Source organism: Sitophilus oryzae, unplaced genomic scaffold (assembly GCF_002938485.1).
Source record: "Sitophilus oryzae breed Bouriz unplaced genomic scaffold, Soryzae_2.0 scaffold_1015_pilon_pilon, whole genome shotgun sequence".
NCBI classification, from domain to species: domain Eukaryota; kingdom Metazoa; phylum Arthropoda; class Insecta; order Coleoptera; family Curculionidae; genus Sitophilus; species Sitophilus oryzae.
In genome coordinates this window covers 108,402-127,024 of record NW_022145633.1, presented here as the reverse complement: position 1 = coordinate 127,024, position 18,623 = coordinate 108,402, and the positions used below count along the sequence as shown (strand labels likewise).

The 18,623-nt window shown below is 32.4% G+C and overlaps 1 protein-coding gene across 1 annotated transcript in view; it reads right to left on the bottom strand.

Annotated features, from left to right (window-relative positions):
* LOC115874240 (endothelial cell-selective adhesion molecule-like) overlaps positions 1–18,623 on the bottom strand; it is a gene marked incomplete at its 5' end in the record, with an annotated part of 101,474 nt that overhangs the window by 15,293 nt on the left and 67,558 nt on the right. The window contains 2 exon segments of the mRNA XM_030889342.1: positions 140–340; positions 619–825. Coding sequence (XP_030745202.1) covers positions 140–340; positions 619–825 — 408 coding nt within the window.

The window sequence follows — 18,623 nt, the reverse complement described above, 5'->3', positions numbered from 1 at the left end:
AAAAAATCATGATTTTTTCCAACCCTGATAAGCGGTATAATAGAAAGAACATAATAAAAACAAATTTTCACAAGCTTAACATTACAATTTACAAAGCCAGCATAAACTTAATACCAAATTTAAACTAAAACTAACTCACTTGAGGTGTGCACGCGATCCGCTCTAGACCCACCGGGAGGCGACACTGTGCCCCTGCTTTCGAGCACCAGACCCTTCTGGGGCCTCTCGCCCTCCATGCTTTCCTCGTTGCTCACTAAATAAACGGTAGCGATAGTGGCCAAACACTTCAGCTTCATGTTGCCCCTTTTGAAATGCTTGTGCCTAGCTACGAACTCCAGACCTGGAAAATTGGAGAATAATTAGGGTGTTGGGAGGGTTACGTTGCGGTTTTATATACATTGTTAAACTGGCGTTTATTAAATACCTAATAACATAATATACATATTTTGATCTAATTATCGAAATAATATTTGTTTTACTTGATTTAATTTTATCTACAAATAGACCGCCAAAACCTAACTAACTGTAACCGCAAAAAGGAATTATTTTCACTGGTAGTGGCGTGGTTTATAATAATAGATTATATTAATTAAATGAATAATTGATTTTCTTTCTCACCTAAAATTGTTGTTTCCAGACCTTCTCTTCCCGTGACAAATATTTCGGGACCGCGTAGGTACTTCGGTTCGGCGGGTTCACCGTTTATCATCCAGTTTAATTGGGCTGCAGGCTTTGATCTGCCCGAAGTGCAATTCACACTGACTGTATCGCCTGCTTGATATCTTGGTTTTCCACCAGTTATTTTGGGACCTGCTTCTGGTAAAGCTGAAACAAAAAAAAAAACGTTTTTCTAAACCATTACAGTAATTCAAAGTTTACAAGAAATTATACAAGAACTAATATATGACTCCAATACGAAGTAATTATTTTCGTATTCCCTAAAATGTTGGTCAATATTTTATTTGTTTAAATCTGTAGGCTTTAAATAATTATGATATACCGGGTGCTTCTCAAAAGTGGCTTGGGTCAAAAGTGGCTTGGCCAAATCAAACCCCTATAACTTTTTTTTATTTTTTCCAATACAAAAACGAAGTTTGGTATGTTAATATATTATGACACAAATTAGGATTGATTGACGCATTCAATTATTTTCGTTTACTTCCTGTTTCAACGGAAATTACTACAACTTTTGATTTTTAAATGGCACTCTTGGTATTTTTTTACTTTATTGGATAGAAAATGACCCTCTGAATAGAATGACATCATATGTCAACTTTTGACATTTTCGCATAAAACAAAATTGTTTTTTTTTTAAATCAATCTAGAGTGCCATGGCTGTATTAAAATTATTGATTTTTAATCAAGGAGCTTTGGAATAATAGATTTATTCATCTAATGTTTTTCATTCGGTTTTTCGTGCCTTGTCCTGGCCGGTTAAAAGATGCCTAAATCGTTTTTTTAATCATATCCCAATTTTTTCAAATAGAACGAGGGTGGCTCATTAGCATATTTGAAAAAATCATTGTTTTACGAATAATTTGGTACCACACACTTGGTATTTCGAGTCAAATTGTCGTTATGAACTGCATGTTGCTATTTTAAATAAACAATATTCGAAAATATCAAAAGTTGACATATTATGATATGTCATTCTATTCACAGTGTCATTTCCTATCGAAAGAAGTAATAAAATACCGAAGATTCCATTTAAAAATCAAAAGTTGTAGTAATTTCCTTTGAAACAGGAAGTTACCGAAAACAATTGAATACGTCAATCAATCCTAAATTATGTCATATACTAACATACCAAATCTCGTTCTGCAATCTGAAGAAATAAAAAAGGGGTGAGCTATTTTAGAGACGAACCTGGTATAGAAATAGACTGAAAAAATGTACAAACGTGATACTTGGTATAATAATAACGGTCAGTGATACTTCTGACCGAAACGTTGTGTAAGCAAAATAAATAAAGACAATGGAAATCCGAAATTCTTTTAGTTCCAATACCGAATACCACATTTAAAGAAATATAATATCCTCCTTGGAATATATGTTACAGTAAAAGTTGGAAATCAGTGATTGTTAAGAACTACTAGTAAAATCTCACATTCACTGATTTGCTAAGACTACGCCAGTAAAAGTGCAACAGATATTTTTGATCCAACTTTTACTAGTGAATGTTAACATTCCCTGAACGATGGCAGCGCGGTTGGCACATGTTGTAAAATATTTGGATAAATAAGGATAAGTTGAATAATAGGCAAGATAAGGATAACATTAATTTGGACTAAACGTTGGCAACGTTATCTGGCGTAAATTCGCTTTGTTTTTTCTGATTATGTATAATTGTTTTGTTATCATTGTAAAAACTGCTGTACGGTATTTTCCTTACGGAAAAAATTTTCTGTCAAAAATTAAGGTAAACCAGGCACTCGCAAAAATGTAACTGTGCTTGTTTTTTATTTTTGCAATATAATGAAGTCATAGCAAAAGTTAAGCGTGCAAGAGAAAAAAATGTTAAAGAACCTAGTGACTATGAACTTATTGAACGTTTTGATATGCTTAAAGTAGCGGGTTTGAAAAAAAAACGAATAACTCCCGGTTGAAGAAAATTCGGGCATACCTTTATATTTTGCACGATGAAGAACTTTATTAAAAAAAAATTGTACCAATAAGTAATCTTATGTTTATGAATGTTTTAATTCTTTTGTACGCTTTAAAACGTTTACTATCGCTTTTAATATTTAAAAGGTTATTTCGTTATTTTCTGTAATTTAAAGAAATAAATTGTAATTTTAAGATATGTGGATCAGCGTGAATATTGAGGTGATCCAATATTCTTAAGTTTTATTTGTTCTAACTTCCACCAACATTCTTCCTCTCCACACTCGTTCTGTACAATAGAATAACTTTTACTGGTGACCTTTAGTAAATGTTACTTTCACTATATAGTGAATGTTAGAAATTACTAGGAAAATTAGCATATATATTAGTAATACTAGGGTAATTTTTAGCATTTCCTAGTGAATGTTAACCATCACTGAATTTCCAACTTTTATTGTAACATATATAACTAAAATAGAACTTAATTGGAATAATGCTATTATTGAACTAAAGAAAGCCGACCTTTTCTTACGGCAACTCTGTAATAATAGAATAAGACTTTAGACATATATACCGTTTCCTTTCTCGCCTGTTTAAGCGTGGCGGAGCTTTAATGGAACTGGGCTGGCCCGATGCCTGTTCGCATTCTAAAGTAAAATTTATATATATTTAAATACACATCCTGCTGAAAGGAACAGGAACTGCTACAGTACTACGGCGGTCGTAAATCACGGCAACCGAATGTTCATCCCACTCGGTGTTATTAAGGAAATCCGACCTATAGTCGTATAAAATTCCGAGGCAGAGCACAGAGAGAGTGAGACAGCTAATATATTCATTGCTTTCTAACTTTGATGCCGTTTATTTACCGAAATTCGCGTATAATAAATATTTTTCTTCCATAGCAACTGTTAAAATTGTTTTATATCTATCAAAAATAGTACTTTAACCGCAGGGGTAGATTTAATGATACTTATATTTTTTTTTTGTTTTTACTCTTGGCTTTAGGTCGTTGGGATTACAAAGATGTTTCTAGATTTTGTTCATTATTTTATTTTATGACGACGTTTCGACAGTATATGTCTTTTTCAAGCCTCTTGAACGTAGATTCCTACAGAGTTAAAATTTGTTAAAACTGGACAACACAATAACACATATTAACTATTGTTTTAATTGTTTTTGGACATCACACTTTACTATAGAGCACGTATGTATTTCCTAGCAGATCGCTCTGTATAATAAACGTACGTACATAAAAACGTAAAAACAAAAAAAAACGTACGTAAAAACGCAAAAAAATAAATGATACTTTAACAGTGAGGATAGGTTAAAACAGCATAGTTAAACAGCATGGTTAAAACACCATCGGTTGGACAGCCCATATCTCAAATACCGAAGTCTACAACAGAATAGGCAGAGAGAGAGAGAGAATTGCTCAATATAATAAAAATAAGAAAAACATCATACTTAGGGCATATATTGACAAATGAAAAATACCACGTCTTACAATTGATAGTTAAGGGTAAGATTGAAGGAAAGAGAGGTCTCGGCAGGAAGAAACTATCTTGGTTGAGAAACATCAGAAACTGGACTCACCTAACTTTTGAAGAACTTATAAGGAAAGCCGAGAATCCTGACGATTTTGCCAATGTGATCGCCAACCTCCACGAAAGAGACGGCACGTAAAGAAGAAAGATAGGTTAAAAACTTTACTTCTTCTCGCACGTTTTTAATTGCTTCCATTTTTGAAAATTTTTGTATTCCTTTTCATAAGTTATTCGGGATTTAAATGGAAGTAGTTTGGATATGGCGTTTGTCGCCTCAGCCTGAATATCTGTTGGTAATTTATTTATTTCGTTTTGAGCCATTTCTGGCTCCAATTCAATCAGCAATCGACACGAAAGAGAATTAAAAAATATTGACTCAAAACTGACAACTAAAGAGGCAGCTTTATTTATTTGTCAAATAACATAGAAACCAACGCCAACCCAGCACAATATTTTTTCCACTCGTAATAAATTCCTTGAATTCTCTGAATATTTTTTAAAATGTAACTGGCTATGGAAAAAAATTGTTTTATACACGACGATAAAATTGCATTATCGTCTCCCGAAATTAATTCACTCGCGATTTCATCGCTCGTGATATAAAATACCATTTTATCTCTCTTGTATAAAAATATATTATTAAACCAAGATGGTAATTAATTTAAGGTGTATATTTTTTAACCCTTTAAGACGCAAAACTTTTTTGAAGTGAAGCTTCTTTACGCGCGATGGGAGTAATAAATTCAAGGCCGCGACATACAAGGCAAGCTAGCGTCACGTCAAGGTCACCAAGCGTCACGAACATTGTAACTCTGGCCCTATGTGAGCTAGGGGCCAAAAAAAGATGGGGTTCGAAGAGTCCCCTCCCTGTTGCACTAGGATGCATTTCGGAAAAATATTTTAACTTCTACAGGGTTGTTTAAAAAAGTGTGAGGGGATCGGGATGATTTTTTTTTAAATGGAGCGCCATGTATATTATTACATTTTTGATTTCTTTTCATATCTCTTTACATAATCCTAAGATATGAGTAAATATGTTTTGATAGTTTCAGAGATATTAAGAGATAAATAAAAAAAAATATATTTTTTAGCCTTTCTTAAAAGAATTATTAAAAATACAAGAACTGTCCTGAAATCAAAACTATATTAGGTATTTACTTTAGAGAGTTTGTACTTACTTTACTATAAATATGATAATCGTAAATCATATAGGATGTTCAAAATTCTACGACAAACTTGTATATTACTTTTTCATAAGATGGAGAATTAAAAAATTAACATTTTTAATCGTAGGAATGAAAAATCTAAAAATATACCAGGCCGTTTCATTTAAAAAATACAACTTTGATATTTTTTATTAATTTGAGACACTCTGTGCATTTTGAACGAGGTGGATAACCCTATATACAGTAGATAGATAAAATAGATATATCCTGAATTTCTCTATAACCTAGTATTAAACAAAATATACAAATCAAGTTCTTTGGCATAATTAAACTGGAATCGATACAAACTAAGAGCATTTTGTTCTTTACTGCGTCCTCGATATTTCAGCACGTTTTCCGGTGACAGATGACGTAGCAACCGACCCTACCGAAGCGAACCGGTAATAACCGAGGCCGGCCGGCGTTGTCAGCTCCGCGCTCCCGTCTAGCTGCGGACGACGTGTGAGTAATGGCAGTGAGGAGGAAAAGAGCGGAGCAGCCAACACCGAGAGGATTACGCCGGGATTAACATAAGACACAGAGCGGCTTAACATCGCAGTGGCATTGAGTAATTACGGCCAGCTTTTTCTTTCGCATCGTCGGATTTTTTAAATCGCAATCTTTGTCGTCGTTTATTTTAAGTGTTGAACTTAACGGGTTTATCCCCCGGCCCGATCTATTTAAATGCCGTTAGTGCTGCTCGTTATTTTTTTTTAAATTGTAGCCGAAGATCCCGACGTTCTTTCTTGTTTAATTCGGCAAATCTTAATGACAAATTTTAAGTTTCTTCTTTTTAGAGATTAAATGGTATAGCCGGATTAATATGGGAAATCTGTCCCGCGAGTTTTTTTGACTCGCACTCAAGGAATCGATTTGGTGTCGAATCAAATTAATTCACCTAAAACGATTTTCGAGATTTTCAAAAAAATCTGTTTTTTCAATTTTATTTTTATAGTAAAATTCAAAATGAATTAATGATAATTTTTTCTAATTCTTAGAAGTCTAAAACATTGAAAAAATAATATGATCATGATTCTTAAGCGAAAAACCGACTTTTAGCGGAGCAAACAAAATTAAAATCTTCATTTTTTAACCTTTGTGAAATATGTCACTCACTAAAACTCGTCAGAAAATGTATTTTAGACTCCTTTACACTCAGGAATTTTTTAGAAGTGGTGGAACAATATGAAAAAAAAACTGATTTATTTTTTTCTAAAATCTTCTGTTTAAAAAAAAATAATTTTTTTGTTTGGTTTAAAAAAGTGCGTTAGAAAACATTTTTTCGTTAAAAATGCATCCTTGCCAAAAATAAACATAAAGATTATTATAAAAAAATGAGTCCAAAAGGATTTTAGAAAAATGAGTTTTTAATTTTTTCCATATTGTTCCACCACTTGAAAAAATTCCCGAGTGTAAAGAAGTATAAAAGACATTTTCTGACAATTTTTAGTAGTGCTACCTGCAGTAAAGACAAATAATATAAGTTAAATAAGCTAAATCTACTAAATATTAAATATATGTTTAGTATATTTTTCCTGTATGTATAAATTCTGAAAATTCATAATTTATTAGATTATGATATACGTTTTATATTTTATAGGGATATTGAAGGAATTAAATATTTCTGTCAATAAGAGGGTAAAACAAAATTAATTCTTGAGGAAGTTTCTATTTCTAGAAAAACAAAGAACTAACAAGTAACCAACAATTACCAACAATGCATATCAAGTCGTTTTTTTTAATATAAACCAATTATAGTTCTTCAAAAATAAGTCCTACGGTTTTTCGCAACTTGCACTGTAAGAAAATATACAAAATAAAATAGTTATTTTTTGTAAACACTGCTGCGTTAATCCAACGGAGAGAACTTGTCAGCAGTTATTTACTATTAAACAAATTTTGCCTAATGGACAAAATTCCCGTCGTCGCGTCGGAAGCAAAAAAAAACACAAAAAATCCAAATACAATAACTATTCAAGAGCACTTACTTTTTTCAACAGATACGTTTATAAAAATCGCCGACGTTCTGCTTTTTGTGAAGTTCAGAAATAAATCAAAATTAAGATTGTGTTGTAACTAAACATCAGATTCTAATTATGTTAGAGAAAATGTTAATAAAGTCTAATTATAATTTCAGACCTTTTAAAACTTTTTATAAAATAAAATCTATATGTAATTAAATTTGTGTATACTGTAAGCATAAATATTTGTATAAAAGAATTTTTCATTTGTAATTATATACAATGAGCCTGGAATTTTTGCCGATACAATGGGCTGTTTGCTTTATAAGATTAATTGGCCTAATTAGTAACCCTTCAAGGCTTATTCTCATTTTACGTTCAATTGTTACTTAATTTAACTTTTAATCCCATTTCAAATGGGAGATGAAAGGACTTTATTTATTTTCGTATTTTGAGCTTTGCTTGTTTTACCTAATTCGGCAAATAAAAAATATTTCTCAGTGTAATTAGAAAAGTCCTTAAAATTTCATCGTATTTTCAAACTTCAAAAGAGAGCAGTTCGATATTTATTGGGACTGAACAGTAGAATTCACTGCCAGAATTTCTTTAAAAATTTCAAAATACGGACTCTTCCTTCTTTATTCAATTTTGAATTCGTTTATTTAATCCGCAAGCACATATCTGCTATTCGCGAAAGGCCATCTCTGAACTGTCCACTTAGGAATGCGGAGCACGATCTTTATCTGCCAACCTCGAGCTCAGAACTAGTTAAAGGCTCAATACTGTACAATGCCAAAAAAATGTACAATCATCTGCCTTTAAATATCAAGTTGCTTTCATTCATTTCCGCATTTTGCAAAGCTCTGAAATCATACTTACTGGAGATACATCCATAAAGAACATAAATATTATTTAAGAATGGGAGATGTTCACAAATCTAAGATTTGTCAGCATTCATGGGACACAGGGCACATAATAAATTTTAATAACGCCAAAATTATAATGAAAAAAGCAATAGCCTCTAAAAGAAAAATAAAAGAGGCTTTTTTAATTCAATCTAACAAAAAGAGATGCTCGTGCATCTGTAGATGTTAATAATGTATGGCAATCGCTTCTTTGATTTTAAAGAACATAACATAAACATAACATACGTAAAAATTAAAAATAATCATACAGAAAGTTTGGGGCTTTTTGGTTTTACCTTAAGTAATTGTTAATTTTGTAATTTAACTTGATATAATGTAATTTTAACAGAACGTCAACGGCTTTTGGTTTGGTTGTCATACGTCTAATCTGTTTTGTATTTAAAAATTTATTTTTATTAAAATATTTTATTAAAAATATATTTTTTAAATTTGTATATCTTTAAACCTAACTTCTGACAAGTAGTTTCCGTTTGGGATTAACTAGTGATGTAAAATTTCCAGAAATATATTTTCGAAAATATTTGCGGAAATATTTCCTGAAACATTGGAAATATATGGAAATATATGAAATATTTTAAAAAATAAGAAAAAGTGAAATATTTATTTATAAAAATCATAACAAAACATCGCAAAACACAAAATGCTTATACATAAACACAAATAAAGTGTTATTCTTCAAATTAAAAAAAAAAATTAAGGTTAAATTTGTACAAAAAAAATATTTTGACACACTAGTCGAGCAAGAGGCATATCTTTATCGCTGTCATCAGAATCACACTCAATAACATCTTCTTGCCAATCTACTTCCTCAAAATCTTCAATAGTATCGGAAATAAAAATTGATCTATTGCCTTTTCCTATTTTCTTCAGCAAGTTTTCATTGTGGGATACATAGAGTAGCTTAGCAGCATTAGTTAGCCTGTTTCTCTTTTTTGAATGAATATGACTATAAACGCTAAAACTGCGTTCCGTGGCAGCCGAAGATGCTGGCATCATCAAAATTCGTGAAGCCACTTGTGATAATGAAGATGAAGAATACAGTCCTTTCCACCAGGAGACTGGGTTATCAAAACTACTTTTCCATATGAAGTTATTTTCAAATAACTTGCCACTTCTACGACGGTAATCTGCTATTTCATCTATTATTTCTTGCTCCTTTATATTGAGTTTATTTTTTGATATATTAAATATATGCATTCTATGGCAGATAGAATTTGGGTTTGATCAAGTTCAGAACCTTGTGATTTTGGGTTTAGTAATTCTGCAGCATAATGAATGGGTTTAATAGCAAATTTTTCTCTTTTGTCAACAAACTCCAACAATTCGGATTTTTCTTTGTCGTCAAGTGAGGACAATGCAAGGTTATTCTGAATTACCCTTCTAATATCACAAAATGCTTTTACAGCAAAATTTATGTCGATCAGGGACGCCACGACATACTAGCTCGGGACTTCCCCGTACAAATGCGAGGTTGCAAATAAGTAGGTGAATCCTCAAACTCGATATATTCACCATATTATATGTTTGTAAAACTGTTCTATAGTAAGTTTAATGTTTATAGGGTTACAAAATAATGAAAGATATATTAATAAACATTGGGTTTGTATCGTTAATGACAAGATTTAAGTATTTTTTAAAATATTTCCAATATTTCCGAGACACGTTTGGAAATTTCCAATGTTTCCATTTAAATGGAAATATTTCTAACGGAAATATTTCCATTTACAACACTAGGATTAACGTAGAAGGGAACATGAAATAACTATTTTATTTTATAGATTTCCTTGCAGTGGCGAAATACCCATATAGGATTTTTTTGGAGAGATAAAAATCTCAGTTGCATTAAAGAAAAAAAAAATATCTGAAAATATCCGTGTCCATTTCGGATAAACCCGCGGTTAAATATGGAAAAAATCCGACGGATTTTCGTCCGATATAATAATACGACCGCGCATTATAGCGGTGGCGCCTCTATTATCTCTCTTGTTAAACTCATTCATTCGTGCTCTAAAAGCATCACGAAAAAATTACATTATTTTTGCATTAAAATGCAAAATTTTATTTCGGCCGACGTGGGCCGCGCCTTGTTATTGTGCACTCTATTTTTTCATTTCGCAACTTTCGAATATTCACGGCTGATATTTTCTCCCGAGTTACTTCGCGCCAGAACGGCTTTGCCGGAAAACAGTTTGCTTCTTATTAAAGTTTGATATTTGCTATGTTAGTTTTTAATAGTAGCTCTGCGGGTTGTTGAATTTTTCCTGTGCCGCAAAAAAAACATAATAATATGCTGTTGTTAGAGTTGTTATTATATTTTTCAGTGGTAATATTTTCAGGATGAATAGTTCATACCAAATAAACTTTTAGTCACGTGATTTAGCTTGACCGAAACAGCGTTGCCTACTTTAATATATTTTCTTTTAATCAAAATATTTCTTAGGAAACAAAAATAAATTAATTACAAATATATCAACAGCTGTTATTTACATCAACAAAACTGGGTCATTACTACCGCTTTCCCATTAAAAATATTCTAATAAAGTTGCGATGAGTTTTTTACGGCTATGAAGCTATCTTGTACACTTCACACTAAAAGAGGTTCTAAAAAGAACAGTGTCCGACTGCAAACTCTGCCAGTTAACACTTTCAGGCTTAAAGTATCACAAAACAATTCATTTAAACTATAAAAACTGGTAATACAAAACTATAGTGTAAAAACGAATAACAATGTCAGGAAATAAATAAATAAATGCTGCAACTTGACATTTTTTACAGCAGAGCTACCACCTGAATACCCAGCGCGAAATTTAAATTCCAGCTAGTTAGCACGGCGCCGAATATATCCATGGTTGGCAACAATGAATTTAATAATCGCAAGGTTCATCACCTGACTAAAAGTTTATTTGGTATGAACTGTAGCTAGTTTTTTTCGAGTTTCCTATTTCAGTAAGTAAGAAAATTTGCAAAATAAAATAATTATTTTTTATAAACACCGCTGCGTGAATACAAGGGAGACCAATTTGTCAGCAGTGATTTACTAATAAACAAATTTGCCTAACAGACAAAAAACCTTTATGGATGTATCTCTTCATCGGAATCAAAACAACACAAAGAACAAGTAAAAAAAACTATTTCAAATATCGAAATACAACTATTCAAGAACACGGTTGAAACTTATCTGTTGAAAAAAAACTGAAGTGTTTTTCAATAGTTGTATTTAGAGATTTTAAATAGTTTTTTTTCTTTGTTCTCTGTTTTTTTTGCTTCCGACTACGGGAAGAGATAAGGTTGATGCTCAGTATACCTTCCGTTTCTATTCTATATCCGTTCCGTATTTTTTATTGTATTGACGCTATACGTAAGCTTTCGTTCCGTATCAGTTCCATACTTTTTATTGTACAATTTATATCATTACGAAAGTTTTATTTTAAAATTTGTATCTTTTGAAAAATTTAATAGATTTAATTAAGAGGTGAAAGAATAAATAATTATTAGCAAAATTTTAAGAGAGCTGGTACAAATGTAAGAACTTGACAACGCTGTTTCCGATACGCTTCAGTCCGTGCGCCAAAAAAATGTATGGAAGGAAAGAATATGGAACGGAAGGGAAAAAGAACGGATAGTGCGCATTGGTCCTATTCATTTAAATGATATAATATTTTATGTAAACGGAAGGGAAACGGAAGGGAGCTGATATGGAAGGTATAGTAAGATTCAACCTATATACTTCCCGAAACTTTAAGCATTTTATTGTTAGGCAAATTTGTTTATTAGTAAATTACTGCTGACAAGTTGGTCTCCGCCGGATTAACGCAGCAGTGCATACAAAAAATAATTATTTTATTTTGTAGACTTTCTAACAGTGCCAAGTTGCGAAATACCCATAGGACTTTTTGAAAGATAATTTATCATGAGTATCGAAAATATTTTCCTAGAAACAGATTTTAGAGAATGTTTACTAACGCAGTTGCGAGGAAAACAACAACAATGAGCACTCTATAACCATAGAAATAACAAGCCAAGAAAACATCATGCCTATATTTGGATATATTTTTCAAAATAAAATATACAGAAACGCATATAACGAGCAATCAGATTCAAATATTTTAACAAGAAATTCACTCTTGTAAATAATACATATACCACGCTACTCTGTCCTTCTGTTAAATGTGTTTAAGTTGAATAAAAAAATGTGAATAAGTATATAATGTTGCTATTGTTAATAATACATACAGACATTGTCATCAACTTAATGTTGTATTATTCAGCTACGTGACTTATTCAGCATTTCACCTAATTTGAAATCTAAAGCAAACACTTAATAATTAAAATATCTGTAGTTTTGGTTAGGTTTCAATTTCAGTATAAATTAATATTTATTATATTCTTGATCAGTAATTGGAAATACATGTAAATGTAAATACACCTAATAGGAAAACAAACTAACACCTAACAGGAAAAAGTAAAGGAACAGCAGAGTAAACTTCATGTTGCATTCATCGACCTAACGAAAGCATTCGACTCTGTAAACAGAGATGCACTTTGGGCAATTATGCAAAAGTTCGGAGTGCCTAACAAATTTCTTAGTGTGTGTAAAAGCCTCCATAACAACAACAAGTTGAGAGTGTCACATCATGGATCACTGAGCGATCCCTTCCTGATAAATACAGGAGTTAGGCAGGGATGTGTTCTAGCTCCTCTCCTATTCAACATATTCATGGCAGTGCTCTCTATTATAGTGGACAGCAAACTGCAGGAGAGAGGAATGGGTGTTAGATACAGGTATGACGGCGGTCTGTTCAACATAAAAAGACTCAGAGCAAAAATACGTATAAAATTCATCACAGAACTCAAATACGCTGATGACTGCGCTCTAGTTGCAAATACGTTACAGCAATTACAGGAAATGCTGAACACATATACCTGGGCATACGAGACTTTGAGCCTTAAAATGAACATCGATAAAACAAAAATCATGTGCACTCCCCCGGAAAATCATAACAGCGCTATAAAAATCGGAGAAGAACTATTGGAATATGTGTCGGAATTTAATTACCTCGGCAATTTGATTTCGGAAAAGGCAAACATCGACACTGAAATTCAGCACAGAATTAGCAGCGCCTTGAGAGCATTCTGGAAATTAAAAGACAGGGTATTCTACAATCATGACTTGAGCACAAAAACGAAACTTGCAGTGTATCGAGCAGTAATAATCCCCATCATGTTATATGGAAGCGAAACTTGGGTGCTGTACCGCCGGCACACGAGCGCATTAAACAAGTTGCAACAGAGACACCTTAGACAACTTTTAAGAATAAAATGGTACCACCATGTCTCAAACGTATGAGTCCTTAAAAAAGCAAGCTGCGAGAGCGCTAAAGTCATGATTACTAAATCTCGCTTAAGATGGGCTGGCCACGTATGCAGGATGCAAGAAAACCGCCTACCGAAATCTTTACGGTGAACCTGTAGAGGGTAAGAGGAAACCGGGTGGACAACTTAAAAGATACAAGGATGTTGTTCATGAAAACTTAAAGGGATTAAGTAAGCAGCATCAGTAGGAGGAAGCAGCGCACAATAGAACGCAATGGAGGAGAATTGTGAATTCAGTTAATAATGACAACCAAAAAGTAAAGAGGCAACAAAGTAATGAGATTTTTGAATGTCCGGAGTGCGGAAGAGAGATAACATCACGTATCGGGCTTTTCAGTCACAGAAAGGCTCATGACAGGAAACGTCTTGCGCAACCATCTTTTGATGTGTGTCAAATACTCGTCAGCGAGTAATGGCAGTAGTAGTATATATTGAAAGAAATCTTTGAAAGGTAAATGTAATAAAAAAATTGTGTGTGCGCTATGAACGCATATTTGAAGTGAAACTTCTTACTCCCGTCTGTCCGTCTGAGGTCTATCCGTTTGTATCCGTCTGTCTATATATGTGTCTGTCTGCACGTTGACTATCCACGTACCAAGTTTGGTTCCAATAATCGACCCATAATTAAGAAACATCCTGATGATTTCGTCCATTTAGAAGCATCAGTTCGAAACGTCGAGGGCGTCATCCTGTAGCCCGTCCCCAATTATATCGAAATCAACCCACATTTTTCTTCAATATCAAATCCTTTGTCACACCCTGATAAAGATGTAAACGAAACGTCGTATCCAACTTTGCAGGGTGGGACCGTGTGCACCGTCGCTCACATAGCCTACCCAACAAATTTGATCGCGATCGGACGACATCGACTTTTGACGTTTCTTACGTCGAAACTGTCACAGTGACACGTGTCGTACACAGTAAAATTGGCCTTTGTCCAATCTATCGATACACCAAATTTCATTTAAATCGGCGCGTGAAGAAGCTTCACTTCAAAAATGATTGCGACCCAAAAGTTTCTACCAAAATAGAAATAAATAGCTTCAGATATAATTTGGTTAAGAATTGTAGAAAAATTTTGTTGCAGAAAAGTCGTGGAAGTAGCGTTTCAAATTTATAAGCCAAACTAAAAACGCCATGTTTATAGTCGCCGAGCAGTAAAAATAAAAGAAAGGCTCAGTCAGGATGACATTGTTCCTCTACTCTATTTAATCTTTTGGTATAAAGGAAATAACGCTTGAAAAGTTTCTGCTGGCGGTTCGCCTAGAAACGACTTCGTCACTTATGTGAACGATTTTTCCTCAGCCAGATAATATATAAAAGTTGCAAACTCGAACTGAGGAAGAAAGAAGGAATGGTTGAAAACAGGTAAGAATAATCGAATTGCAATGAGCTTTTCCTTTTAGAATAATTGAATAATTTTGCGGGGGAGAAACGGTAATCACTTTTGATGGTTAAATTCCGATGTGTCTTCTTTTCTTACTCATATTTCATTTCCATGATGGATTCTTGTAGTTGGATATATTATGTAAGTATTCTCGAAGTTTTGTTTTTAATAAAGTTTATCAATAAGTCCAAAGAAAGATATAGAAATACTTTAAAAAATAGATGTTTTATTGTGACACGAGCTAGTGTCAAGAAAAATAGTAACGGCAGTGTAGTAACCACAGCTACCCCATTCGGGGTAGATCTACCCCTTTGTAAAATAATTTAACTCGCTCTGGGTAACGATCTGTGCCATACGCGACTAAGAAAATCACTATAATAAACTTGATACTGTACCAGTATACCAATATCTTCTAGTTGTGTGTTGTAATAAAATAGGTTGTAAGTAAATTTTCATACATATTTTCATCGATAGGTTTGTAGCTTCTGAATAACGGTCTAGGTCCAAGCATCTCGCACAGTTGCCAGCTTAGAATTAGAATTACTAGAGTTAGTAACTCGCATTTTCATTGGAGGACACTGTCATATTTATTTCAAACCAATAATTAACGAGAATATTAGTATAACTTGACAAAATTACTGTAAACCACTATAAATCCGAATTGTTGGTTAAGTTCAACATATTTTCTGTTCTTAAATAATTTTTTTGCGTTAACATTATTAGGCATTTGCATAAAAATGTGTATTTTGGGTGGTATTCCACAAAATTTTCAAGCTATTGAGGAAACAGAAAATGTACAGATTACAGAAATAAATTGAAAATAATATTTATATTAAAACAGCATTAAATTATGTCACTTTTTCAAACATGTCCTTCAAATCCTTCAGTTTAGTAGGTTCAAGTGCAAACACTTTTTTATATTGTTATGTAGTTATGTGAGTGATTGAATATTTAAATAGGGCACGGTGTTGTATTTGAAGATAGAGAATATGAAATTTATAACAAATTGCAATGTAAGAGCATCTCTAGATCAAGTGTTTTAGCCCTGACCACTTTATTTCCGTGGTCTGTACTTTAATGCATACGACAGAGATAAATATATTCGGCCAGTTGACAGACAGAGAGACAGAATAGAAAGCGGCATACAGTGTTGCCGGTTCGTACGAGAAATAAAATAATAAACGAAGATAATGTATCTAAGCTATTCAATAATGCTTATTTCTGTTAGACATCCATTTAAGAATCTATTACAGCTGTAGTAAAATGAGTAACTAATTGTGAAAAATAAAGTTCCAACCCTAGATGCAACATTTTTCGTAAACACCTACTTGTGCGGTTTGAAATTTTGATGCAAAATCTGGCAATACCGCATAGAACTTTTATCTCTTATACCGGTTGCGTCTCAAAAGTGACTCACCCCTATAATTTTTTTATTTTTTCAGTTAAAAAAAAACCAGATGTGGTATGTTAGTATATGACATCAATTAGGATTGATTGACATATTCAATCGTTTTGATCACTTCCTGTTACATCGGAAATGACTACAATTTTTGATTTTTAAATGGCACTCTCGGTATTTTTTTTACTTTATTCGAGAGCCACCCTCGTTCCAAAAAATTGAGATATGATTAAAAATACGATTTGAGCATTTTCTAACTGGCGAGGATAAGACACTAAAATTATTATTTATTTTATATATAGACGATCAAATCTATTTTTCCAAGGCTCCTTGATTAAGAATTAGCGTTTTTATCATAGCCATGGCACTAGATTGAATTTTAAAATACGATTTTTTATTAAGCGCAGAGAATGTTAAAAGTTGACATATATATGTCATTCTATTCAGAATGTCATTTTCTATCGAATAAAGTAAAAAAATAACGAGGGTGCCAATTAAAAATCAAAAGTTGCAGTCATTTCCGGTGAGACAGGAAGTGACCAAAAACAAATGAATATGTCTATCAATCCTAATTTATGTCATATACTAACATACCAAATCTGGTTTTTTTATCTGAAAAAAATAAAAAAAGTTATAGGGGTGAGCCACTTTTGAGACGCACTCGGTATATATTATCTACATAATATATAAAATGCTAATATTTATCTGTATCGTCTCTACTGAAGTAACGACTTGCTCTAGAAAGTTGCTTTTTTTACTAAAAGATAGGTAATTGGCTCTTCTAAAAACTGTCGTTGCTGGATTTTTTGTTTTTCATTTAATTAAAAAAAAGTATTTATTTTTCCTGATGTCCAGGCTTCAACGCGCCTGCGCCAGGCTTCAACTAGTGTTATTATAATTCTGTATAAGTTATAATTTCACATTTTTAAATTATGTAAAAAGCCATGTTAGCATCTAGTGCAATAGTAAAAGTGTTTTGGTGTATTGTGGTGAATTAGTGTTTTATTTGAAATAAAGATACTTATTCGTCGGGAATTTATAAACCAACGGAATATTTGTATTGATGGATTGGACAAGGAGAAAAGCCCCTGTTCGATTGACCTTATTCCTCTACAATATTTAATCTTCTTGTATAAAAGGAATAATATCGCCTTGAAAGTTTTTGTCTGGCGATTGGCCCAGAAATGGAATCGCCATTTATATGACGAGTTTTCACTGAGCTATATAATATATAAAAGTTTCAATGTTAACCCAAAAAGGAAAGGAAATATAGAACAGGTGAGAGAAATTGAATTACGTTGAGCTTGACCTTTTAGAGTAATTGAATAAGCTGGTGCGACTGTCCATAATAACTTTTGATAGTTAAATCTCGATGTGGCTTATGTCGTATTTTGCATTTCATTTGCATAATGAATTTTGATAGGCGGAAAATATTGTTTGTGCTTTCAATGAACACAATATCACTTTTAAGTCGTGTTCCTATTAGCGGCAGTATGAATACCTATAAAAAACATTTCGTATTTTTTCGTTAATTGTATACACAGGGTGAGTCTTAAATAACTTGAGTGTAAATATTTTCGGAACTGGTATATCTCGATAAAAGAAACATATTTTTTCTTTGTCATTTTTAAATGAGTCCAAAAAGCTGAGTTATTTTACTCTGAAAATTAAAAAAAAAATCCTCAAATTTTGAGAACCACCGAATCTGTTCTGGGTTTTCTTTCTTGTAAATTTAACTACCTATGTTGTCATATTATCAAGAAATTATGCTTTTTGACTAAAAAATTAAAACATTTCTAATTTTCAGTTTTTTGCGAAAAAAATCATTGACATTTTTCTGGGGTAGAAATAGTATACTACGCCTAAAAAGATTTGTACTTATTTAAGCACCCTGTATAATAAAATTTCAATCGAGTTAGTGATGACTAAACTTTTGAAAATATATGGAAAATATGGGAAATTAATAAACATAATAAACTATGTAATGCTTTTTCTATTTAAAATGTCATTTTCTATCAAATGGAGTTAAAAATACCCATAGTGTTATGTAGAAATTAAAAGGTATTAGTTATTTCCGGTGAAAGAGAAAGTGACCGAAAACAATTTTAATTTATGTCATACACTAACATACCGAATTTTGTTTTTTTTTATCTAAAAAAATTAAAAAAGTTATAGAGGCGAACCTAAACAAACTTCAAATTTCGAATTTTAGGTAGCTTTA